This window comes from Elephantulus edwardii, unplaced genomic scaffold (assembly GCF_000299155.1).
Source record: "Elephantulus edwardii isolate Elephantulus edwardi_28Jun2011 unplaced genomic scaffold, EleEdw1.0 scaffold00005, whole genome shotgun sequence".
Taxonomy (NCBI): Eukaryota; Metazoa; Chordata; class Mammalia; order Macroscelidea; family Macroscelididae; genus Elephantulus; species Elephantulus edwardii.
In genome coordinates this window covers 10,433,141-10,459,923 of record NW_006399755.1, presented here as the reverse complement: position 1 = coordinate 10,459,923, position 26,783 = coordinate 10,433,141, and the positions used below count along the sequence as shown (strand labels likewise).

General features: G+C 39.7%; 1 protein-coding gene across 1 annotated transcript in view; it reads right to left on the bottom strand.

Annotated features, from left to right (window-relative positions):
* Positions 1–9,876: 9,876 nt before the first annotated feature.
* The window catches only part of LRRC42 (leucine rich repeat containing 42), a 29,808-nt gene continuing 12,901 nt past the window's right edge, over positions 9,877–26,783 (bottom strand). Inside the window, exons 3-8 of the mRNA XM_006879706.1 lie at positions 18,714–18,845; positions 16,999–17,117; positions 15,748–15,836; positions 15,512–15,625; positions 11,216–11,300; positions 9,877–10,399 (exon numbers count right to left, since the gene is read on the bottom strand). Of these exons, the coding sequence (XP_006879768.1) occupies positions 10,125–10,399; positions 11,216–11,300; positions 15,512–15,625; positions 15,748–15,836; positions 16,999–17,117; positions 18,714–18,845 (814 nt within the window). The 3' untranslated portion in view covers positions 9,877–10,124. The remainder of the gene's footprint in view (positions 10,400–11,215; positions 11,301–15,511; positions 15,626–15,747; positions 15,837–16,998; positions 17,118–18,713; positions 18,846–26,783) is intronic.

Sequence of the window (26,783 nt, the reverse complement as noted above, 5' to 3'; positions counted from 1 at the left end):
TCAATGAATTGTACAGCTAGAAATTGAATTTTTTAAAATTGAAACAAAGAAAGGAAACATTTTTCAAAGAAATATTATCTCCTAGGATTTTGATTGGAATTGCACAGACATTAGAAATCAGGTGGGGAAAAATGGACATCTTAGAAACATTGATTCTCCTGACCTGTGATCACGCTGTATCTGCCTCTTAACACTTCTCAGACTTTTCTCAGAATAAGATTCACTGTATAGATCTTGCACATCTTTTGTCAGATTTATTACCAAGTATTTTGTTTTAAAAAGTGATATTGTCTTGTTATTTTAATTCCTATTTGTTGCTGAATTACAAAAGTATCATTGATTTGCATATACAGGTTTTCCTGTCTGAAACAAATGGTGGTTGTTGTTATGTGCCGTCGTTTGTGACTCGTAGCAACCCTAAGTACAGCAGCTCTCACTGCCTGACTCACTGACACACCAACCCCCATAGCCCTAATCACTGAGTCAGTCCATTTCAAATGGGGTCTTACTCTCATGCACTCCCTCCACCCTTTCAAGCATGATCTCCAAGGACTGGTCCCTCCTAGCCACAAGCTCCGAGTATGTGAGATGGAGCTTCAAAATACTAGCCTCCAAGGAAAAACTTGGTTTCACTCTAAGACAGACCTATTTGTTGTCTTGGCAGTCCATGGTATATTCAAGACTCTTCTCCAGCACCATAACTCAAAGGCAGGGTGTTCCTATAAAATTTTTCATAAATCTAAATGGTGTCAAGTGAGAAGCATTCCTAAATCACACACTGGTTTACCATCTCTTGACTCCTCACCAGTCTTCTCCTCCATGTCAATTTCCACCTTGGTGTCTAGGGAACCTTTATAAAACACAGGTTTCTATCATCCCAGCCTAAATTCTGGGCACAATTCCCTGTGACTTTGAGGATAGAGGTCTTGCTCTCTGCTTACTGCTCCAGTAGCTTCATAGCTCAGCTGTTGCTGCACCGATGCCCATGGGCTCCAGCCATCCAGAACGCCTGAGAGTTTCACATGTGGAGATGCTGCTATTACCTTGCACACTCCACGGAGCCTGAAATGCCTGTCCCCTCTTGTAGCTGGCTTGCTGGCTTATACTCATCTCACTCAGGCATGCTACCTTTCAGGAAGCATTTCTCACTTCACAGCCCTTGGTTACCCACTGATTTCACATTCCTCTGGTGGGATCCACAGCTCCTGAAGCATACTCAATCCACGGTACTAATAACACTAAGCTGCAGTGGGTTAGTGACTTCTGAGGGCAGAAATCCTGTCTTAGTTGTCTTGCAGGACAGAGCCTAGGGCACTCTCATGGCCTAGTGGTAAAGGAGTTGCTCTGCTGACTCGAAGTCAGGCAGTTCAAATCTACCAGCTGCTCCAAGGGACAAATATGTGCAATCAAGTTTTTCCTTCATGATTTGTAGCCTCTGAAAACCCACTGGAAGGATATGCTATGAGTTGGCTCTCATGTGACTGCACTGAGGAAGGAAAAAAATGGAGCAGAGTCTCCAATTATGCCCAATAACTGCTTGTCCATCACATGAGTGAAAGGATGAGTGACATTCCTCTCTCTGGGCCTCAACTTACCCATTTGTAAAATGACGCGCTATGGCAAGAAGCTGTGCTGCAATCCCGAAGGCACGTGGTTCGAGGCCACCAGCTGTTCCATGGAAGGAGGATGGGCAATCTCCTCCTATGCGATTAACCGACTCTGAAAACCCACAAAAGGGTCAATGATGGGTCGGTTCCAACTCTATGCTACACAATAATAATAACATAATAAAATCTTAGGGTGCTCCAAAACCCAATGATAATTAGGGCATATCTGGATTACATTTTATAGTTTCAGGCACTCTCACTCATCATTTCATTACATTAGCAATCCTATGTAGCAAGTTTATTATTGTCTCCGTTTTACAGACGAGGATATCAAGGACAAGAGAAGGAAAGAGATTTGTTGGTAAACTGGAATCTGGACTATGGCCTGAGTTTTCTGATTCTGTAGGTGTGCCTGATTCAGGCCATGGTCTTCTCAATCACCTGCTACGTATCAGAGCACTGGACAATGAATAAGGATGACAGAAGAAAAACTGAACCTTTCACTTGTAATGCTGGAGAATAGCCCATGGACTGTCAAAAGGATAAACAGGTAAGTCTGGGGGAAAGTGCAGCTAGAGTGCTCCATAGAGACAAAGATGGTGAAGCGTCATACTTTGGACATGTAGCTAGGTGAGGCTATTCCTTGGAAAGGGATATCATGCTTGGAAAGACAGAAGGTCAGCGCAGGAGAAGAAGACCCTCAATGAGATGAACTGACGGTGACTAGGAATGGGCTCTCGTGTGTCAGAGATGATGAGGACGACACAGGATAATGCAGGATTTAGTCTGGCTGTTTGTAGGGTCTCTATGAGTTATACTTGACTTGATGGCACCTAACAACAAGCCTAGAACTGATCCTTCCGGGCTCAAAGAACTTGTGTTTGGTTTTTTTTTAAGAACTTTCAGAGAGAGGAAGTTACTAGGAAGGAGAGGTTGAAGCAGGAGCAAAAGGGAAAACTTTACTACAGAAACTCTAAGATAGTAAGCAGCAGGATGCCAAAATGGGGATTGGTCAGGCCAATCTAGGACTTCTAGAATGCAATTTCTCCTCTTCAATGGAGACAGTGAAGTGATGCTCTTGTTGTTATGTGCTGTTGAGTCAGAACAGATTTATAGCTGACCCTCCAGTGGGTTTTCAGAAGCTATTGCATGGAAGGAAGTTACCCATGTTTCTCTCATAGAACAGCTGGTAGATTCAAACTGCCTGTCTTTGTGTTGATATTGGTGGTGCAATGTCTTCCCCATCATGTCACCAGAGCTCTGTAGGAAGTATTGTTGCTGTTAGGGACTACTGAGTATGACCCGTGAATACATGGGCCTATGAACATAGCGACCCTAGGAACAACAGAACCCTGTCCTATCTTGCACCATCCTCATACTTTGACACACTCAAGCCCATTGCAACACTGTGTCAATCTGTTTCATTGAGAATCTTACTCTCTGTTGCTGACCCTCCACCTTCTCAAGCATGATGTCCCTCTCAAAGGAATAACCTCTCCTAGTAACACGCCCGAAACATGTGAGACAAAGCTTTATAATCTGCCTCAAAGAGCATTCTGGCTGCACCTTCTCCAAGACATGTATGTTTCTTCTTTTGTTTTAATGTCTCTAGTGTTTTGCATCTAGGAAAGCAAATTGTTTAACACTTACCTATGTTTTTTGTCTTTTCGATAGACAGTTACTTTTGCCTGGAAGGCTTCTCTCCATCTCCAGAAATCAAAAGCCTATCTAACTTTCAAGCTCCAGTACAAATCCTCCCATGTCCACAGTCTTCTTTGATGCTTTCTCTCATATTGGAGGGAAGTTTATGCTTCACTGAAGTCAAGGAACACTCTCACTATTATCTTATAATCCTTTCCCTTGCTTGTAGTTATTTCTGTACATAAATTATCTCAGATCACAGGAGGAGATAAATGATAGATGAGATTGTTAATGATTTCATCTTGCTCAAATCAACAATCCACATCCTTGACACCAGCAATCAGGAAATCAAAAGCAAGTTGCAATGGGAAAATTTGCTATCAAGGACCTTGCCAGAGTGCTAAAGAGCACCTCTATCAGTCTAGAGACTAGGGTGCACCCGATCCAGGTCATGGCCTTCTCCTTTGCCTGCTATGCATCTTAGAGCTGGACGATGAATAAGGATGATAAAAGAAGAAACAGTACCTTTGAGTTGTACTGGAGAAGAGTATTGAACATGCCATGGACCACCAAGAAAACAAACAGATCTATCCAGGGGAGGGTGAAACCAAGTTGCTTCTTGGAGGCAAGGATTTTGAAGCACTGTCTCACATACTTTGGACATGTTGTTAGAAGGGACCAGTCCTTGGAGAAGGGCATCAAGCTTGGAAGGGCCAGCATAGGAGAGGAAGACTTTGGATGAGATAGACACAGTGACTGTGGCGAGAGGGTCCAGGTTTGTCAGAGAGTGAGGTTCGCTCAAATTAGGGAAATGTTCATTCAGAGCTGTTGTAGTCAACTTGACAGCACATAACAACAACTAGATTTCAGTTGAGGATAAGAACCATGTGATTTGGGACTGTACTGTTCTCAGTACCTAGCATTTAGAAGGATAGGAACAGATTCCTTTAAAAATCCTCATTTGCTTTTGCATCTCTCTTATTCCAGTGATCTTGAGCATTTCTTCATGTGTCTGTTGGCCATCCAAATGTCTTCCTCTGTGAAAATTCTTTCCATGTCTTTTGCCCATTTTGGAATTGTGTTATCAATCTTTTTCTTCTGGAGGCCCTGTAGGACTCTGTTAACTTTTTAGATGAGATTCTTGTCTGAAATGGTATTGCCAAATATTTCTTCCCAGTCAGTAGGTCTTCTTTTCACTCTGTTGGAAAAAGTTTTTGATGTGCACAAGGATTTAATCTTTAGAAGGTTCCATTCACCAATTTCATCCTCTCCAGATTGTGCATTTCTGGCTGTAATCAGCAGTCTCTTTATACCATTGACTATGCCGTCTAAGCATAATCCCAGTTTGCTTCTTATGAACTTTATGGTTTTGGGCTTTGCTCCCATGTCTCTGATCCACCTTGCATTGATTTTTGTATATGGTGTGAGATGTGGATCCTGTTTCAGCTTTCAGCGGTAGTGGTCCAGTTTTGCCAGCACCTTTTGTTGAAGAGGTTGTCATTTCCTCATTTGATAGGTTATTTTCTTGTCGCCACTTCCTAAACCAAATGTCCATGGAAACTCTTTGATCTTCTGCAGCAAATGCTTCAAGTCCTTCTCACTTTCAACAAGGATGGTTGGGTGTGTTATCTGCAAAACAGTTTGTTGATGAGCTCCTCTAATCCTGATGCCAAGTTCCTCTTCAGAGAGTAGAGCTTCATGAATGATTTACTCAACATACAGATTGAAGAGGCATGGAGGATCCAACCCTAAAGCAAAATTTTCTTAACTTTTTGTTTGTTTTGTTTGTTTGTTTCTTTTTCTTTTTTAATTTTCTATTTTTTGGGTGTGTACCATCAAATCAGATCCGACAGGTACAGGAAGAGATTGCCCCTCTTTTTCCGGCAGAGCATCTGGTGGAGTCGAACCACATATCTGTGGGATTGCAGTGCAGGTTCTTGCCACTAGGCCACCAGAGCTCCCTAAATTTTCTTAACTTTAAATTACATAGTGTTCTGTTTGAACAGCCTCTTGGTTTGTTTCATGACCACGGTTTTGCACAAGCACAATTAAGCATACAAGAAAGATCTGCCACTATGACTATTATTCAGATATATGCACAAAGCTAACGCCAAAGAGGAATTTAAAGATTCTCACCAAATTTTGCATTCCAAAATGGACCAAATATGCAATCAAGATTCATTAATTATAACTGACAAAATTCCTGTTGTTGTGTGTCCTGTCTAGCCAGAACTGACCCATAGCTGACCCTCCAGTGAGTCTTCAGAGGCAGTTAATCACACAGGCGTCCTTTCTCCTGCGGTGTGGCTGGTGGAGATTCAAATTGCATACATTTTACCACTAGGCCACCAGAGGCCCCTAGTGTAGGAAGGAGTAAATTTTTTTTACTCTTGACTCTCTGACATCAAAGCATCAACACAACCTACTAGTTCTAATCTATTTTGAGACTCTGAATCCAACCTCTTCCCACCACTGTCTTTTAACCTTAGCTATTATGAGCTATGATTGGCCTTCTAATGGTCCTGATTAGACTTCATGTTTCAACCACTGCCCCACTGTTATCACATATTCCACACCACACTCACTCATTGTCCTCAGGTAAGAACCAACTCACAGCTGACTCTCCAGCTTGCTTTTGGAGGCTGTAAATTACTTGGGATATTGCCCATCTTTCTCTGGTGGAGCTGCTAGTGAATTTGAACCACCTGAAGGTGCCACAGCAGTGGAAGTCCCTATGGACCAGAGTTCTCTGCTTCACACAGCAGTGAGGGGTTAACTCTTAAAAAAGATGTATCCGATCACATCACTTCTGTCCTCCAAACTCTTCAATGGCTTTCTGAAGTAAAATTTAAACACTTGTCCATAGTCCATAAAAATCTAATCAGTCCTTTGTCTCTCTCTCTCCAGAACCTTCCTATCACTAATTATGTATCAACTACCTCATCTTGAATCTATTCCTCCTGCCCCTAGAATGTGCCAAGCATTTCTCATTTCAAACCTTCTTCTTTACACTTGTTCCTCCATACATTATCTTCTGCCAGGTATTTACATGTCATCTCCTTTTTATCATACTTCTTAGCTCAAATGTTGCTTCCTTGGGGAGATTGTCTCTAATCCAGCTACAGTAAACTGTCTCTGCTAATTTTCACTATGTTCTTGCCCTGTTTGTATCTCATACTTTGGACACATAGCTAGGTGAGGCTATTTCTGGGAAAGGGGCATCATGATTGGAAAGATGAAGGGTCAGTGAACGAGAGGAAGACCCCCAATGAGATGCACTGACACAGCAACTTCAGAATATGTCAGAAATTACGAGGATGGCACAGGATAGGGCAGGGTTCTGATCTATTGTTCACAGGGTTGCTATGTTCACAGGGTAGCCAATTCAATAGCACCTAATGACAACATGGACTTGGAAGAAAGGCCTGGTGTTCTCCTTTAAAAAACCAGCCAATGAAACAGCTAGGGATCACACTGACCCAACTCTTAACTGATCACGGGATGCACAGGACCAGGCTTCTTGTGCGCATGCACACAGGTCACCATGCGTCAGGACGACTCCACGGCAGTTAACAGCAACAACAAATCGTTAAGTAAGCAGTGTAACAGTGCATGGCTTTGGAGTGGAAGACTGAGAAGTATAAATATTAGTTCTGTCTGTCTGTGACTTTGTATGAGTCTTCTGATGCTAACTGACTTTAAATTGAAAACTAATCTCTATCTTCCAGGGTCGTTGTTGGTGGTGGTGCTATCAAGTACTTTCACTTCTTAGTCCTGCAAATATTTAGGAAACTAACAATTGTGGGAAGGAGAAAATTAACAAGTGGACAAGGTCCATGGGGATAAGGTTACAGAGAAAAGAATGAAAATGGGGGCAAGAGGCACACATTTGCACAGCTTAAAGATAGAAACCAATGCTTTGCTAATCCCCATTAACTGTTAATTATACACATACCTCTGGTGGCCTAGTGGCAAGAAGCTGTGCTGCAATCCTAAATGCATGCAGTTCTAGGCCACCAGCTGCTCCACGGGCTAAGGATGGGCAATCCCCTCCCATGCGATTAGTTGCCTCTGAAAATGTGCCAAAGGGTCAGCTATGGGTCGGTTCCAACTCTATGGTACAGACTACCACCACCTGTAGTCATCAACAGCAGTAGCAGAAAATACATTTATTTCAGCCCGCTGATAGCCTCAGCTAAGATCTGATTTGAATTGCATGACTGTGGCAATAACCAGGCCTTGCATAGCTTCCACAATGAAATCTGAAAAGGCCTCTAAGTTTGGAATGGTGCGCTGTTAGGTGCTGTCGAAGAAAGAACAAATCATAGAAATGCTATCAAGAGCAGCCTGAGCCGTGGCCATCCTCATCATTTCTGACACGTGAGCGCCCTGTCGCAGACACTGTCAGTCCATCTGAAGGTCTCACTGAAGGTCTTCCTCTCCTTCTCTGACCCTCCATTTTTTTCTAAGCCATGATGTCCTTTTTCAAGGAATAGCCTCTCCTAACATGTCCAAAGTACACAAGACAATGCTTCATCACCCTTGCCTCCAAAGGCATTCTGGATGCACTTTGTCCAAAACCTATTTATCAGCACTCCATGGGATATTCAGCGCTCTTCTCCAATACCACTACTCAAATGCACCAATTTCTCTGTAGGTCACTAGAAAATAAAACTGCTCATTTGAAAATTATAGAGCAAGAAGCAGTTGTCCACACAGAACAAGGGAAACACTGTATGGTTTAAAATCAGAAAAGTGAGTTATGGTTGTATCTTTTCTACATATCTATCCAATACATATGCGGAGCAAATAATTTTTAAAAAGCTGAACTTTATGAAGAATGTGGCATCAGAATTGGAGGAAGACTCGCCAACAACCTGTATTAGGCAAGGACACAATCTTGCTTGCAGAAATTGAAAAAGACTTGAGGTACATACTGGAGTTCAAGCTTACAACTTTTAATAGATTAAATAAACCTCAACATCAAGAAAATGAAAAATCCACTCATCGGACCAACAGGTAACATCATGATAGATGGAGAGAAGATTGAAGTTTTCAATGATTTAATCCTTTTTAGATCCACAATTAACAACCATGGCACCAACAGTCAAGAAATCCAAAGGTGTGTTGCGTTAGTTCACTCAGCATAATGCTCTTCAGCCTCTCCCAAGTTATGTAGTATTTTTCAAAATTGTTGCTCCAGAGTGCTGCGTAGTATTCCACTGTGTAAATGTACCACAATTTCTCAATCCATCAGGTTGTGGTTGGACATTTCGGTTGTTATACTGAGTGAACTAATGTGGTCTCATAAGGACAAATAATGCATAAGATCATTATTGTAAAAATAGGTTAACCAGTGAAACATGTACAGGAACACAAGGGGAGCAGGGGTGAGAGTGGAGGGGTGAGGATGGGTAAGGGTTAAACCACAGGGTTGTTGGTTTGGTGGGTGGAGGAAGGTGGGGAGGCAAATGAGAAGGATCCAGGAGAAAAGACAGGATAATGATGGTCAAGGACCAATGGAAATTGATTTTGTAAAATATAATTTATGAGAATGATTGTATGAAACACACTGTGAATGAGGAATAGTGTGAAATACAGTATGAATACAAAATAGTGTGAAATACAATGTATATAAGCTTTGTGAACAAACCAATTAAAATAAATAACATAAAAAAAGAAAATAAGTGGTTGCACAGGGAAATCCTGCTATCTAGGACCCCTCAAGTGGTAAAGAGTAAGGTTATCAGTTTAAAGACTAAAGTGTGCATTACCCAAACCAGGGTATTTTCAGTGCTTCCTATGTACTGAAAGTTGGACAATGAGTAAGTCAGAAGAATCAATGCCCTTGAATCGTGTTTATTATAAAAAAATATTGAATATCCCCTGGAATGCCAAAAGAACACACAAATCTGTCTTGGAGAAAGTGCAACCAGTATGTTCCTTAGAGGCAAGGATGGTGAAACTTTCTCTCACATACTTTGGTCATGTTATCAGGGGCCCAGTTCTTGGAAAAAAGATAGCATGCTGGGAAAAGCAGAGGGTCAGCAAGAGAGGACGGTCCTGGAGATGGATTGACAGAGGAGTGTAACAACGGGCTCTAGCATTAGCAGAGATCAAAAAGACAGTGTGGACAGGGCAAAGTTCAGATCTGTTGTTCGTGGGGTCACTATGAGTTGCCATCAACTCAACACCACCTAACAAGAGACTATAAATTGTAGTAGAGGTAATCCTCAACTGATGTGGTTCTGGTCCAATGTCTTTCCTCTAAGTCAGTTTTGATATTCAGTTCAATACTTTTGTTTTGTTTTCATTAACATCAACTATTATTATCATCAGTATCCTGAACAGTGAATTATAAAACTGGAAGCGTTTTAAACAGTACATTAAGAACTGTACATCTCAGAATGACAGCATCAGCACATTATGTGCATCAACTTCTTTCTAATAATAAATAAGATGTACCAAACAGAGATAGTTGTTAAGTATGGTTCTTTGTAATCTGAATACTCATAAGCCTAGGACAATGCTTGTAACAAATCATCCCAGGCTTGTTAGTTCACATGGCCTTACATTCCAAATCAAAGTGTTACTTCTCAGGGTTCTGGTCTATAAACCACAAGCAGAATTTAAGGACAGCAAAAAATGTTTATTTGAAAAAATTACTATGTATTGAAAATATACATTAGAAATTATTACATACTTCCATAGCAGTCCCCACCCCCACCACAAAAGTAGAAATATCTGCTTGCTATGCTAATGTCATAGGTAAACTCAACCAAAAAGTAAACATCATCAGTCCCCTTTCCTCTTCCATTAGAGTGGAGGGGGGGTGAGAATGGGGGTGAGAGTGGGGAAAGGTCAACTTATTGTCTATCAATAAGAATTTATTAAGTCCCAGTCTTCCACAGAAAGACATACGTATTTCTGCTTTGAAGACTGTGAAGAGTTATTCTGTTCCTTTTCTGGATCCTCAAAAGCTCTTTTCTTGTTCTTTTTTGACTCCGGACACAAGGCAGGCTCCCGTTTCAACAATGGCCCATGGCAGTCTGGGGCTTTTTCTTTATAGAACTGGAGTTTTTCCGAAGAGTTCATGTGGGCATCTGCCAGAGCGCACTTCACTGCCATGTCTGTCCGGGATCGCTTCCCATCTGAAAGAGTGACAGAGAAGGACGATGAGTTTACTACACTGGCAAAAGGTAGTTACATGTGTAAAGATGATCCAGGGAAGTGACAAATACCCAAACAGGGTAATGTCTGGATTAATTTTATTTCACTCCGAGTGCCTTATAAAGTAGCTGTGGTACAGGCTGAAGCACATGTTAAGGCATTTAGTATTCACACTGAAGTTTGAAAAGAATGAAATCCCAGATTTGCAACTTAAGAGGATAATTGACCTTGTGACTTTGCTTTCGCATCTTTATGGGGATATAAACCTATTTATAAGGATGTTATAGAGATGAGATAATGCATGAAAAGGTAGTCATAGTGGCACTGGTATACAATAAAAGTTCAGTAACTGTTAGCTGTCATTAATCAGAATCTGGACTTGACTGTCTTCTAAGAAGCTGAAAGTCAAATCAATGTAATTTTAGCAAACAATACAACCTAATTCTATTTCTCCTGGTTTGCCCTGGATTCTACTTATTTTGCTACCTGGTTTCTTCTTCATTTCAATTCTATCACTGCATTTTTTTTTAACTCTTATGCATTCTTAACCACTTTTTTCTTTTACCACCAGAAATCCTTTTAAAAATAAAACAGAACATTCAAATATATACAATTTTTAAACGTTATTTTCTTTTTAGTGAATTTGCTTACTAAGGTACTAAGAAAATAAAGTCTTGGTGGATGATGACAAATACATCAATATAATAATTCATTCTATTTTGAGTGAGGAGAGGCTAACTGCTTTAAGGCTGCGGATAACCTAATGGAAAGAACACCAAGGAAAGGGAATTTCTCACAGAAGTGCTGGGCTGCCGTCCGAGGCTCTGAGGTTTCACGTGGCTTCACGGCTCCTGAAGTGACACGTTCCCACTGCAGAACAAGCTAAAACATATTTGAAGATTTGAATGTACACAGAATCTCAAGCTTTTACTATCAAACCTTCCTTGTTCTCCCTGGCTGCTTCCTCATAAACAACCCCCTCCAGTAGATTTTACTCCAGATGACAAATGATAACACTAACTCAGTCAAGTCTGCAATTTCTGTTCTAATGCAGAAGTGACTCAGAACATCAACATGCTGGAGATACATATAATTGTATGACTCAGGGAAACCTATAAAGCAGAAAAAAAATTGGAAATTTATTCCAAGCAAGAAACAAACTGCACACTCTTTAAATGAAATATGATCGCAAAAATTTTAATCCTAATACTTATACATTCTAGACTCATTGCCATGCCTTAAAATACGTTTGTATGCAAAATGTCCATCTTTTCTACAAATGTAGTTTTAGCACAAGTTACTACAAATTTTTCCTGGAAATTTGGCTGACAATAAACTATCTGTAACTTAATACCAAGAGATGTTCTATGAAATAGGATATTATATGATTTAGATATTGTGTTAACACCTGACTACATATAGGCAGCCCCCAAAGCTGTGATTAAGGTGAATTTGTACTTGTAGCTGGACAGTTAGGTATGGTTTGTATCTAATGTCAGGTAGTTGTAGTTATGTACCATTAAACCAGAACAGACTAATAACAGCTGATCCTCCAGAAGGTTTTCAGAGGCAGTAAGTTGTATGACAGGAGACTGTCCATGTTTCGTCCCTTGGAGCAGTTGGTGTATTTGAACCACATGCCTTTGGGTTGGCAGCAAAACTCTTACCTATAAGGCCATCACCGTTCCCTAATGTCAGGTAGTCAAATGTTTGTCTGATTATCAAATATATTGTGTATCTTTCTATGCATAAAACCCCTAAACTCTTTGAGATACACTAACATCTCTGACATACCAATATAGTAAAAATAATGTTATGATTGAGTGTTATAAACCAGTATCCATTTGTTATTACAAACCATAATATGTACTTTTAATTTTTTTAATGTAATGGGCTTTATGGAATTTAGAACAGAGGTATATGTGATCAGTTTTATATGGTACAAGATTATAAATAAAATTATTATTTTACATATACTGGAAAAGAATTTTAGCATGCAATGAAATGATCATAAAGAAAAGCAAGAAAAACATTTGTATAACAAAAGCAAGGATAACACAGAGACAGTACAAACAGTTTAAGAATACAGTTTGTTAGTTTCGCCACTTTCTAATCAGGGAATTCTTGGCAAATGATTTCGTTTCTACGTTCATTTTCTTCACCAATAAAATAGGGATCAGTAATAGTATGTATCTCAGAGTCCTGCTGGGAGGCGTCAATGAGATCATGGGGATGAAGAGCTTGTCATGGTGTCTCTGACATGTAGAAAGCTCTCAATAAATATTCATGGCTACTACTTCTATGATTCTTCCCTGGTCACGGGAAATAAAAGACAGGCTTAAGAATGCCAAGTTGTAACTTGTCAGCTGGACAGATAACAGGGAAAACCTTTTCCCCCGCTAAAAGAAATAAGAACATCAATAAGAAAAGCCATTGGGGTTGTGGAGATCATGAAGAAGAGAATTAAACTGAATGTGAGCAAGCAAGAGATCCAGGTAAAGACTAAGGAATGGCTGTGTAGTACAGAAGTAAGAGTCATCCTTGCAGGGCCAGTTAGGGCTCTGAGAACAGTTACACTTCCCATGAAGTTAGCAGAGATGGAAAAGAGGAGAGGTGGAGTTGAGGAATCACAAGAGCTATAAAAGGGTCAGAAAGTTAGAGGAAAACCAGAAAAGCAATCAAAAGAGATAAGATGTCAAGGCATGAGAGTTTATAATAAATATTACTATAAAAGAAATGCCAGGGAGAGTGAAGAATGAGAAAAGGCCAATGGATTTGACTTTTAGGTGATTGTCTGTTGCTTTCAAGAGAACAATTTCAGTAGACCAGTGGAAGACTGAACTAGATTACAAGGGATTAAGAACTAAGTGGGCAGTGAGAAGTAGGAGAGATAAGAATAGGAAACAATTCAGTGTCAAGCAGGAAGACAAGAGTCTTGTTGAAATAAGGGTAACCTGAGTGTGTTTATACACAGAAAGAAAACAGTCGACTCCTTTCCACCGCCAGGATTAGCCAGTGGGAAGAAATAATTTACTAGTAGATTAATTATCACAGAGGCTTGAGGTTAAAGGGACAGAAGTAGGGGGACAGAAGGTAAAGGGCTTATCACTGGAACAGAAGTGGCCTACCTTATTCACTGCTGACAGAGAGAAGTAAATTATGGTTAAATTAAAGAAAGGGAGAAATTTTGAGAGCGAGACAGGGAAGTAAATGGACTATGGTTATATGGCCTCCTTTTTCTGGGTCACCAACTGAGAATGAGAGCAGAACAATGGCAGCCAGAAACTATTAAAATAAGGAATTAATTAAGAGATGGATAAAGTATTCTGCCAAGCAGTAGGGGCCTAACTAAGGGTGGATGACATGGTGCTTCAGCAGGATCAGTTAGGTTTTTTTAAGTTAGGCAGCCATTGTTTTTCTACTTAATTCTTACCAAGTACTGCAAAACAGGTACTGTTTCTTGTATTTCACAGAAATTCAAAATTGCTTCAAGTCATACTAAGAGGCAGTTAGGGAGTACCAGTGGCCTAGTGGTAAGAAGCTGCTCTACAATCCCAAAGGTATGCAGTTAATTCCACCAGGTGCTCTGTGGAAACCTCTTCCCATGCAATTTACTGCCTCTGAAATCAGCTATGAGTCAGTTCCAACTCTAAAGCATGCAACAAGGAGGCTGTTAAGCCAAGATCCCAAATCAGGTCTCTTTTACCCTATAACCTATGCTAGTCCCATCACATCATCAGGCATCAAACATTATTGTTTGTTTAGCCAGCCCCTCCCTTTTCTAAGTCCAGTGAGTACATCCAGGACTCATCAAATGCAAAAAACTTTGTCTGGCGATGCTCTGTGATAATTACTCCACTAGTAAGCTCCAGATCAACCTCAGAGTACTACTGAAATTACTTACTAGCACTCCTTCTTCCTTATCTAGAGACAAGTACTGCTATAATTAGGCAGCTAGATGGGTTTGTCAATATGTACTATGGGCTGGAGTCTAGGGAAGGACTAGGAAGTATGGTTTGATGGGTCCACTAGCCTTCAGAGAAACTTCAGTTAAAGTTGTATGGGTATACAACATGCGGGACCTTGGAGCACATCATGCTGAGTGAAATAGCTCAGTCACAAAAGGACAAATACTGCATAGTACCATGGTTACAAAGCAGGTTTGACATGGGGAGTTGGGAAGAGAAGAGGGTAAGAGTAGATAGATAAGGACCATTGCATTGGAACAGATGAAAGAAAGAACTGTCTAAAAAGAATATATGATTAGGCATTATATGAACGACAACAGCCCATAAGAGGTATAACATTGCAAAGAGGACTGGGAGAGGAAGTGAACTGAGAGAGGGGGAAGAAGTGAGAGAGAAGGGGTAAAATGTGCAACAAGTAAAATATCCAACAATGGATAAATGAAAATCTAACTTTGTAAACATTCATTAAAATCACAATTAAAATAAATTTTATTTAAAAAAAACCCATGGTGTAGAGGAGAATGACACTATCCACATGCAAGCAGGCACCAACCAGTACTGTATTACTTAAGTTACTTTCTGACTCCAACTTAAAGTCTGTATTTATCTGCAACTGACTTAAGAAAGTGTCCAGACAATAAGGAGTCAAGGTAAAAGTCAATCAAGAAGTTGTAACCAGAAAGACTGAATGAGATAACAAAGCCATTTCCATTTATTCACTGAGGTTCTAAAAGGTAACAAATCTGCACAGAAAAAAAAAGAGTAAGTTCAGAACTCTTTCAAGCATGGTGCTTGAGTTTATTCTCTATCCACTTTATATGCATCGCCAAGAGAATATGTCCTTCTGAAGGTGAGTCATAATGCTTTCTGAACATTTCTGAACATTTACTGTATTGTAATGTAAGAGGACATTCTTTTTTAGGTCCAATAAAGGGGGAAATGCAATTTAAGGATTAGCATGCAACACCAACTCCTTGAATAGCTGGGTCAAGTTACAGCCCATCAGTGTCTCTAATTTGACATAAAGATGAAAACTCAGCCAACAGATAACAAGATTAATGTTTGTTCCAAGTGTTGGAATATGAAAAAGCCAAAGTAACCGTAGAAGGGAGAAATGTGCAGTACCTGGTCAGCCCAGCCCTCCGTCTTACAGTTGCTATGGTCAAATTCCTTCAAAGGCACTTTGGAGTGAACGAGGCCTATGTGGGTCTGAAGTTTGTGTTTGATGGCTTTGATGTCCTTGTGAGGGAGAGAGAGAAGAGAAAGGCATAGCACATATCTGGTCAATTCTTACTTGCTTTTGGTAGTAAATTAAGAGCACGATAATGATCTGTCATCTAAAATAGGGAATAAAGTCTTACCTTGAGCCCTGTCCCAGAGATATCTAAGCAGTTTAGTTTTCTAAAAGAGAAGAGGTATCCAATTCCTGCGTCTGTGATCTCAGGGTTGCCTAGATGTCAACAACAGGTAGTGTTCTGTTATAGCAGAACTCTTGATAAAATGCCAACTACAAACTCGTGAGTGTAGGCAATAAGACAATGGAACATATTACATTATCTGTAGAGAGAGCCACACTAGATAATTCTTATTAGGATTTGGGATTTGGAAAATTAAACTAGATAGTTATCCTTAAAGGGCCTAATTTGGAACCTTATAAAAGCAGCAAAATGTAACATGTCTTAAAATAGTCATTATATTTTATTCATGGTCATTTTGCCTCAAAACTTTTTCGTCAAAAACTAAAACACTAGTATTTTCTTTGAAAAGATTTCTAAGGGTCCCTATACATAAAGATTATTACTACTATTACTCTTACTAACTCAACGCTGTTTTCTTCCAGAATCTTTTCTTTTATCAGAGAGCACTGTACTGAGCACTGAATCCTTGAGGTTATGAATACAGAGCTAGGAATGCTAGAGATACTCAAAAAGTATTTGTTGAATGAATATATCTCCCTATGAGATAGGGAGGGCACTCATTCATCATGTTACTGAGGTAAAAAATCAAACTCCGAGAGGTTAAATAACCTGTGCAAGGCCAAAGAGATACAAGTAAAAGCAGCAAAGCATCTAACTGCAAAGCCCTGCCCCTTCTATTCTTTCAACACCATACTATCATTATATTTTAAATGGTCTCTATCAAGTTTTACCACTGGAGTCAATATCTGATTAATCCTGAGGAAGTGACCACCAGTATGCATGTATCTAGATTTTTATCAGGCAAATACGGACAAATATACAGTTGGTATACAGTTGACAGGAAACCATGCACTACAGATGCAAAAAAAAAAAAACACAAAAAAAACCAAACAAAAACCAAACCAAAAAACCTTATGTTCTTTATATACACAATAAATATGATTAAAGGCTGTCAAGACTGCACATGCTACAGGAGCTGCGTCCCATGGATGGATCTGTAAGGACTCTTTCCCTAACTTAAAGAGGTGGCACAGGAAAGACATGCTGGTCAGGAGTCAAGAGCCTCTGGCTGAAGTCCTGCTTAAGCACCTAGGGAAGTCATTTCCTGTCAGCTTTACCATGTCTACACAGAGGGAAGGGTAACCTCTAAAGCCATTCTACTATTCATAATCTATAATGTCTAATAAAACTTACACGATAAGTCTAATAACGTCAGATTCTCAAGGCCTCTTTTCATCACTCGAACAGGTGCTGTCATTTTCCGAACCCCAGCATCTGATAAACAATTATCCTTCAAGTGGAGTTGAGTTACACTAGGGAAATAAAGACCATAAATAAATTATACTCAAGGAGATAAAGTCTAGGTATGAGAATACACTTTCAAAAACTTCATTTAAAATGCAAAATATCATCTACTCCCTGTAATTTAACACCCAATGTATTTAACAGAGTTCAAGATCTTTTGGTGCTATTTCAGTTACTGGTAGTCAACAGGAACTAAAATTGTCATGCAGTACTAAACTCAGATGACAGAGGGCACTAAAGGTGTATGGTCAAATAAGGGATTTACGCCTTCCAATTGAAGAATAGCAATGACTTGTTTAAAATAAAAGTTGTAACCAAACACAGTGAATCAAATCCGATACTACTGAGTGGACTCCAATGTACAGCAAATTTACAGAACAAAAAACTTTCCCACAGATTTCCAGGACTGTAATCTTTTAAAGAAATTCTTCTCTCTTTTCCAAGGTATATAAGATTTTTTGCACACATCTGTTTTAACATAAGGGGCTGCAGACATTATATTTCTGCTCTGAGAAGTGTTTCAATGTTAGAAACAACATATTACATTTGTAACTCGTGCAAAATATCATATGCTTCAAAAATCTGCGTGTCATCCTTGCGCAGGGGCCATGCTAATCTCTGTATTATTCCAAATTTGGTCTATGTGCTCTTGAAGAGAACAAAGGAACACAGGACTGTAATCTTTATGCAAAGATTGCCACATCTTTCTCCCACAGAGTAGCTGATGGGTTTAAACAGATCTTTCAGTTAGCAGCCAAACATGTCAGCACTGCGCCACCAAGGCTCCTTATAAAAGCTGCAGGCCTAACAAACTATGTGGGAAAAAAACATCAAAATATCATTCTAAATGCTAGGGAAGTAGGCTAAAGAAGTTCTATAAAGTTCCTTCTGCACAGCAAATCCTTCTTTAATTTTAGTCAGCTCTCCAAATCTAGATTTTCAGATTGGGCTATAACCCAATCCATCCAGCTAACTTGAAAGTGATGTACTTAATGTGTGCTGTTTCTCAAATAAGAAATCTGAGCCTTGCTGCTAACCTCACACAAAAATACCTTTGTATGGGGCAGTGTGTAGGTACCGCTGTTAGCACCAGGCTAGACCCAGGTCTGCAATGCTGTTATCCTTCTGGGTGTTATGAAACCACAAAGGAATCCATTTGCCCTCCTCTGCTGGCTGGACTGAGGAACCTGAAATCAGCAGGACTGTGTAAATGGTATCAATTCAGCCACTTCTTGAAATCATGTTTCTCAAAAGGAATTTATTTTGTGGTCTTTAATAACTACATTTCTTTATACTTTAATTGATAAAAAAATAATAATGACCATGGAAAACTAATTCTCATCCATTGCTAGAATAAAGTAAGACTGGAAAAACAGCAGCAAAATAATTTTCCAACAGGTAGCTTCAAGTACAACATACTGAAATAAAGTTTATTTAGCAAACAAAACCAAATGACCTAAGAGTTCAGACTATATGCATGCACAAAATAAATGGGGCCTAAAAATGTCTTAGAAAAAAAACAGCAAACACAGGACTGGAAAGTAAATCACATCCCTTGAAGAATTAATAAAACAATTCCTTTACAAATGGTAACAGATCAATACCTAGAGAGGGCCTCATTGGTGAGATGTTCTAGAAGTTCATGTTCATCTCCAAGCTTGCAACAGGAAAGGTCCAGGCAAGTCAGCTCCCGGAAAGACTTGATCTCCTCAAGCTTTTCTGAAATCACCAAGTACCTGTGAAGAGCAATCAACAAGTTTTCTTTTCCTTCTTTTACAACATTTCCATTGGTGGCTTGGTGCCAGCAGTCAACATCCCATCAAGACAAAGTGCTATGTAATAAGCACATTTCACTGATTATTTATCTGGCCATGAGTTGTATCTGGGTGCAACACAAATTTGAGTGCTTGCCCTCTCACTGTGCTTGTTATCTTTCTTGCTAACTTCACTCCAAAAGTATGTGCAGCATGACGGCTACAAGGACTCCCTCTAACCGAGATGGTTATTAAGACAAACCTGTGAGTCTGAAAAACTTAATTGCAATGGAGCAGCTTGCCAAACTGTTATCAGGAAGCATCAGGGAGGCCTCTAGAGAGGCAAAGGAGATAAAAAAGGCATTCCACAGCCCAGGCCCCTGTTTATTTTTTTCTACTACTTCAGATGAAATCCGTGTTACAAAAAGTGGGGGGAGGTGTCAGAGTGACAGAAAACAACAGGCAGGGAATCTAGGATAATACGGAAATTATTTTGTGCCAAGAATTCACCTTTCCAGTCCACTTCTTGGATATATAGAAGTTGCCACATCAACACGACATGCTAGGAAGAGAGAGAATGAAAAAGTGTACAACTTTCTTTTGTCAGTAGGATAGTAATTGCCCCAAAACTAGGATGGGGTAATTAATTAGAGGATAAAAGGATATTTTGATCTCTTTTCATTCTACTTACAACCAAATAAGATGTTCTCAAACTTATTGCTGGCCTTACTGCTAAGATACAGATGGTTCGAGGCACTGAAAGCCCATTTAACCTGAGCTGTCTGCCAAGCTCAGCTAAGAACACAAATGAGCCTTACTTACTCAGATGTATTTTAATTGCACTGCAAATAAAGCCCATCTTCCAATCACAAAGCTGAAGTGGGTTAATGGGGATTTAAGGGGATTATTTGCAATCAGAGCAAGAAAAATACACAACCTTTGATCAAGCAACCAAAATATTCTTTAGTAGTTTTAAAACAAGGGTTATCTGTGAAGGACATAACAGCATGTAATGTGATTAAGGACCATTACAAAAATCAAGGCTGAGAAATCAACATGCAAGGCCACAAGCATTACTAGATGCTAATATAAGACATAACCAAAATTTTAGCCTGGTTAACAATTATTATTTCGGTTTCTCCCCTAAAACGTTCAGAAAAAAAATACTTGGAAAGCAAGAGTCCAGACAATATTTTAGTGTTAGTGAGTTAGTGAGTTTGGATTCTAATAAGCCTCATTATTTGCATAATTCTAAGAAAGTTATTTAACCTCTCTCAGCCTCAAAAACAGTTGATGACTACTTTTTCTCAGTATAATTAAGAAAATGAGAAACAATATTGAAAAGGTGCTAGTGACACGGTAGCTATCATTAATAGTTTAGTTGTAAACACACTGCCTGAGACCACCCAGTGCAATGCCAGTTCCAATTCACAGTGACCTTAGTATCTGAGGCCAAAATCTTTACAGAAGACTGCACACCTTTTACCCTCAGAGCAGTTGGTGAATTCAATCTGCTGACTTTTTGCTCTACATGCAAGGCATACCAAGAGAGCTCCCTGAGACCATCACTGGGATTACAGATGACTGGGGTTACAACACAATGGATGAGAGAGATTAGTAGGCTAGAACCCCACTGCAAAGAAACTGGCCTCATTGGGATCCAACCCTGAGAATTAACTAGTGCCTGTACCTACCGAATTATTTTCTCAAGCTCTGAGATTTAGCTACATTTTCCTTTGATTTGAACTCATCTATACTAGTGAAATTTTGTGCTGTCACAGCTTTGCCTGCACTGCAAAGGCAACACCAAATCTCCTGGCTTCTTCCTGTTTCTCCTTTGGGGATTCAAACAAAGGAGGGAGGTTTCTGACCACAACTTTATAATACAGTCTTCACTCTTACATCTGAATAGAATGGCAAAATAAGGAACTGTTGCAATGCAAATTAACAACAAAAGATTATGTTTTAAATTATTCTTACCTTTCTCTGATTATAAAATGACTATTCACCAGAGAAAAATTAAAACATGGCAGATTATAAAAAGTATGAACTTAAATCTTATAATCCAGATAATGACTAAGTATATTGCCTTGAGATATATACGGCTATTTTCTTAAAAATGCCATAAAATGTGAATCTTTTTTTCATATCCAGACCATTTTATCACATTCTTTAAAATAATCATTTAATGTTATCTTCACAGTTACACTTCATTATACAGATGTATCATAGTTTGCTTAACCAATGCTCTGTTGAACATCTAGATATTTCAGAGTTTCCTATTACAAAAAGGTACTACAAAGAACATTTTTACTGAGTTTTCGGGTTTAGCGGGTTTGCTTGTGGTGTGATTCTCTCACTCTAATTTCCCTTTCTTACAACGTACCAGAATTAACTATCTTTTTTTTTAAAATCTTTATTTAAAATTTTTGTTCACATCCCTGATTATAGCATTGATGCAAAAACGCACTGCTGTCAAGATAGATCTGACTAACAGCTGACCCTCCAGTGAGTTTCCAGAGGCTATAAATTCCACAGGAGAAGAGAGTTTATCTTTCTCCTTGGAGCAGCTAGTGGACTGGAACTGTCCACTTTGGGGTTAAAAGTTCAATTCTCTACCCACCCAGTCACCAGATGTCCCTAATTATTACAACAGAATTCCTAAAAGCAGAATTCATGAGTTAATTAATGTTCTTAAGGTTCTTGATACATACTTCAACTTTCTAGAAATGTTACACTAATTCATGTGCTCATCAAACATGAATGAAAATGCTATTTTCATCACAATATGACCAATGTCACTGGAACATTTTTCATTTATCACAAGCAGAGTTTACACACCATTTTCAAGACTCCAGGTAATATTTAATCTGCTGGGTGCCATCAAGTACAACCCACAGCCCTAGGAACAACTGATCTGGCCACTGTCCTATTCTGTGTCACCCTCACAATCTCTAACATACTCGAGCCCAATGTTACAGTCACTGTCAATCCATCTGGTTGAAAGTCTCTTTTCTGCTGACCACTTTTCCAAGGAATAAAGTCTTCTAGCAACATGCCCAATGTCTGTGAGATGAAGCTTTATCACCTTTGCTTTTAAGGAGCACTGTGGCTGCACCTTCTCTGAGACATAGCTGTTCTTTTTGCCAATCCAGGGGATATTCAGTACTCTTCTCCAATACCACAGCTCAAAAGTATCAATTCTGTCATCCTTATTCACCATCAAGCTCTCACTGTCAGGTGCACATCCAAGGAGAGAAAAGACTATGGCCTGAATCAGGTGCACCTTAGTCCTTAAACTGACATCATTGCTCCTCAGTAATTTAGAGAGGTCCTTGACTGCAGACATTCTTAGTGCAGCATGTCTCCTGATCATGGGACTGCTGGTACCAAGGATGGCAGTTGTGGATTCAAGTAAGATGAAGTTGCTGACAACTTCAATCTTTCTCCTATTATGTTGTTTGGTTCAGTGATGATAATTTGTTTTCTTGATGTTGTTAGGTGCTGTCAAGTTGAGTACTACTCATAGCAACCCAGTGAACACCGGATATGAAACCCATCCTATCCTGTACCATCTTCACAGCTCCTGACACACCAGAGCCCATTGTGGCAGTCACTGTATAAATCTACCTGATTGAGGGTCTTCCTCTCCTTCATCAATCCTCCACACTTCCAACCATCATATCCCTCTCCAAGGAAGAGTATCTTCTAGCAACATGTCCAAAGTATGTGAGGCGAAGCCTCATCATCCTTGCCTCCAAACAGCACTCCACCTGTACGCTAAGACACATTTGTTTGTCCTTTTGGCATATTTGTTTGTTCTTAATGTTGAGATGCCATCTATATTGAAGACTTATAGACTCTGATCTTCTGCAGAGTGCTACATGTCCTCCTTATTTTCAGCAAGCAAGGTTGTGTCATCTGCATAATGAAGGTTACAAGTCTTGATGCCAAATTCATCTTCACAGTCCAGCTTCTTGAACAATTTGCTCAGTATACAAACTGAATAGGTATGGAGAAAAAGATACAAAAGTGATGCACAACTTTTAAAATTTTAAACCATTTGGTGTTTTCTTGCTTTATTTGCTCAACAGCCTCTTTGTTCAGGTATTAGATTTCACATGAAAACAATTAAATGTTCTGGGATTCCCATTCTTTTCAATGTTAGGCAAAATTTTATATGATTCACAAATGCCTCTGCATAGTCAATAAAGCACAGTCATTCTTCTGGTATTCTTTGCTTTTGGCCAGGGTCCATTTGACACCAGCAATGATATCCCTGGTCCCACTACTTTTCTAAATCCAGCCTGAACTTCTGGCAGTTCTGCTCTGTTTTTGAATGATCTTCAGCAGTATTTTGCTTCTATGTGATATTGATGATATTGCTCGATAATGTCCATACTTTGATTACTTTGTATTGGAATAGAAACCATCAGAAGTAATCCAAATTTTGCCTATAAAAAGTCATTCAACACATTGAGGAAATGATTAGATTTTACTTCCATGTGCTATTAATGCTATTGTTTGAGAACTTCCTCATTTTGAATGGAAAAGATTCAGTATGGAAAACAATGTATATGAATTTTATAAGTAAACTAGTACAAAATAAAAAGTTTGTACTAAACCCCCCCCCCCCCACCGCCAAAATAAAAAACTTCCTCATTCTGTTTTATTACTTTTTGGAATGGGAACAAATATCTCTTCCAGTCAACTGGCCAAATAGCTGTCTTAAAAATTTCTTCATATAGACTAGTGAGTATGTCCAGGCCTCCATCTGTTTGTAGAAACACATAAATTGGTATTCCATCACTTTATACTGCCTTCTTTTCTGCCAATGCCTTCAATGCATCCCTGATGTCTCCCTTCAGCAACACTGGTTCTTGATCATATGCTACTTTCTGTTCAGTACTAACCAAAGAGCAGCCTGGTTTCACCTTCTCTAGGAAATATGTTTGTTCTAGCAGTCCATGTTATGTTCAATACTTTCTCTAGCACCACAATTCAAAGGCATCACTTCTTCTTCTATCATCTCTAGTCATTGTCCAGCTTTCTGATGCTGTGCAAGTAATTGTGAAGACCACAGCCTGAATCAGGCACACATCAGTCTCCAGACTGACATACTTGCTCTTCAGTATTCAGGAGAGGTCCCTGACAGCACATTTTCCCAGTGCAATGTCTTTTGATTTCCTAACTGCTGGTACCAAGAGTGCTGATTGTGGAGCCAAGTAAACTGAAGCTATTTTCAATCTCAATCTCTTCATCATCTACCATGATGCTGCCAAGTGGCCCAGTGATGAGAATCTTTGTTTTCTTGATGTTGGGCTTCAATCCATATTGAAGGCTGCAGTCCTTGACTTTTTTTTTTTGCAGTCAAATGCCTCAGGTTCTCCTCCGTTTCAGCAAGCAAGGTAAGTCATCTGCATAATGCAAGTTGTTGACGAGTCTTCCTCCAATCCTGTGTCACCCTACAATTCAGCTGGTCTTTGGTCATGAGTGTTCAGAATAACAAATCTATTTACAGTGGTTTTTAAACTCAGCATAAACTAAAGTCATATTTTGGCTTTTGTGGACTTGTTTGTCGTCAAGTCGTAATGAACTCTAGTGGTTTTCAAAGACAGTAAATCAAATGAGACTCTCCTCTCATGGAGCAGCTTTTTGGTTTTTGCTATGAAACATACTGTTTATTTTCCATCAACCTTATTTCTACTCTATAAAAGACAGTTTAAGATCACTCGGTGGTTGTTCTGACCCACTCAATGGCCTGAGCAGTGGGGACTGCAGACCAGTCTTCAATTTCAGGCTGAGCACTCCAGTCTACAGTAGGGAACTACTGAACAGGCACAGAGGTTACTTGTATGCCTTCAGGCCAGTATGCAACTTCAGGCTGAGCAGCAGTAAATTCAGAAGTAGGGGCTGTCCATTCTCCCTGAAGCTCTTCCTTGGTTACAGCCTTTTCAGCAGCAGTCTGCTCTTCCTTTTCAATCTCTTCCAGATCTCTGTAGAAGTATAGATAGGGGATGACCTCCCACAGGTGCTCCCAGGAGATTGTGCTACACATGCACAGAACTTCCCAGGCCAGCATCCACCACATCAGACCCACAGAGTTAGCTTCTTTGTTGTTGCATGGGATAGCAATGTCTACGTATGCAGAAGATAATCTGTGTTACACATGGCAGTGGTGGGCAAGTTTACGTAAGACGCTTCTGTCAGAGGCTGGTGGTCAGTCCCGGGATCAGTAACCACCAGAGGAGGAGGCTCCTGGAAGGCTGCCTGGGTCTGGTTAGCGAAGGTTCCAGGAGTGAATTGCCCGGCAATAGGCGTGACCCCAGTAGCAGCAACAAACTTCAGCACAGCTCTCTGGCCAGTATTTCTGGAGGATATACTGACATCAGCTGGATTTGCAATGACAACAATGGTACAAGCAGCCAAGAGAAGATTCTCCCAGGTCCTCTTCAGGTTTATGATACAGATGCCATCACTCTTCCTTTTGTAGATGTACTGTTCCATTTGGAAGTCAAGGTTGGTGCCACCCAAATGCATTCCTGCTGCAAGGAATTCGAGGACATTCTCTTCCTTCATCTGTAGGACATCAAAGTTTCCAGACATTATGATGGAACCAGGACGTCACTGGACCCTTGTGTGGGTAGGGCAGAAAGCCAGTTTGTGGATCTGAATTACATGTCTTTGGGATTGCAGTGCCACTTCTTACTATTAGGCCACCAGAGCTCTTTGTGCAATGAGACAAAGTAATTTTATTTTCCACTGGTGGTAGCTTTCATTATGAGTCTGTTGGGTTCATGTGTCTACGGTTCTGCTTTTTCTCGCATGTGCTTGTCTTGTCTTTTTAAAGTACACTGATATTAGTGAAACCACTGTATCAGCTGACTGAATAAAGAACGCTGTTCCTTTTTCTTTACTGTTTATAAGCATATACACTAGCTACTGTTTGTCTTTTGGTATGATTTTCTCCCTTTTTAAAAATTTGATTATTTTTTGTGTGTACCATCAAATTGGATCTGACTGGTCCAGGAGGAAATTGCCCCTATTTCTCCAGTAGAGCATCTGGTGGATCTGAACTGCATACCTCTGGGACTGAAATGCAGCTTTGCCACCAGAGCTCCCTGACTTTTTCTTTTATTACATGCTTTTTGTTTAGCCTATTTTATTGGTCATATTGATTGTGCAGCTTAATAATAAGCTGCCTTTTAAGAGATAAGGCACCTCATAAATTATTATTTTATACTGTCGAGTCGGAACCCAGAGCTGACCCTCTCTCAGGTTTGCAGAGACAGTTAAACACATGGACAGGAGACTGCCCATCTTTTTCCCGTGGATCAACTAATGGATTCAAGCCTTGTGCCTTCAGGTTTGCAGCATAATCATAATTGAAAAACCAATATATTTACAAGTATTTATAAGCAATTTTTAAATTATTTCAAAGAAAGCAAGGTACATAACAGTGTAAGTGGTACGCTGCCACTTGCCTAACAAAGGAGAAAGTGATACAGGTATATATATGTACAGAGTATTTCTGAAATTAGTTTTCATCATTTCCTTTGGGAAAAAAAAATAGGCTGTGAGATAGCAGGGATGCTTTTGCTTCACTTTATATCCCTTAATGTTTACATTCAAATTAGTTGCCATGTACATTTTTATTATTTCTTAAAGTTTTTTTCTTTCAGTTAATAAATGCCTTAAGTTTTTAACACTAACTCCGGTAGTAGCATGTTGTTATGTATTGTCGCATGTTGTTGTTATGTGCCGTCGAGTCGCCTGCGACTCATAGATACCCTATGTACAACAGCCCTAAACTCTGCTCTGTCCTGTGCCAATCGCACTGTCTCTGACACTCCCATTCCGATTATCCCAGTCACTGAATCAATCCACCTCATAAAGGGCCTTCTTCTCCTGCGCTGTCCT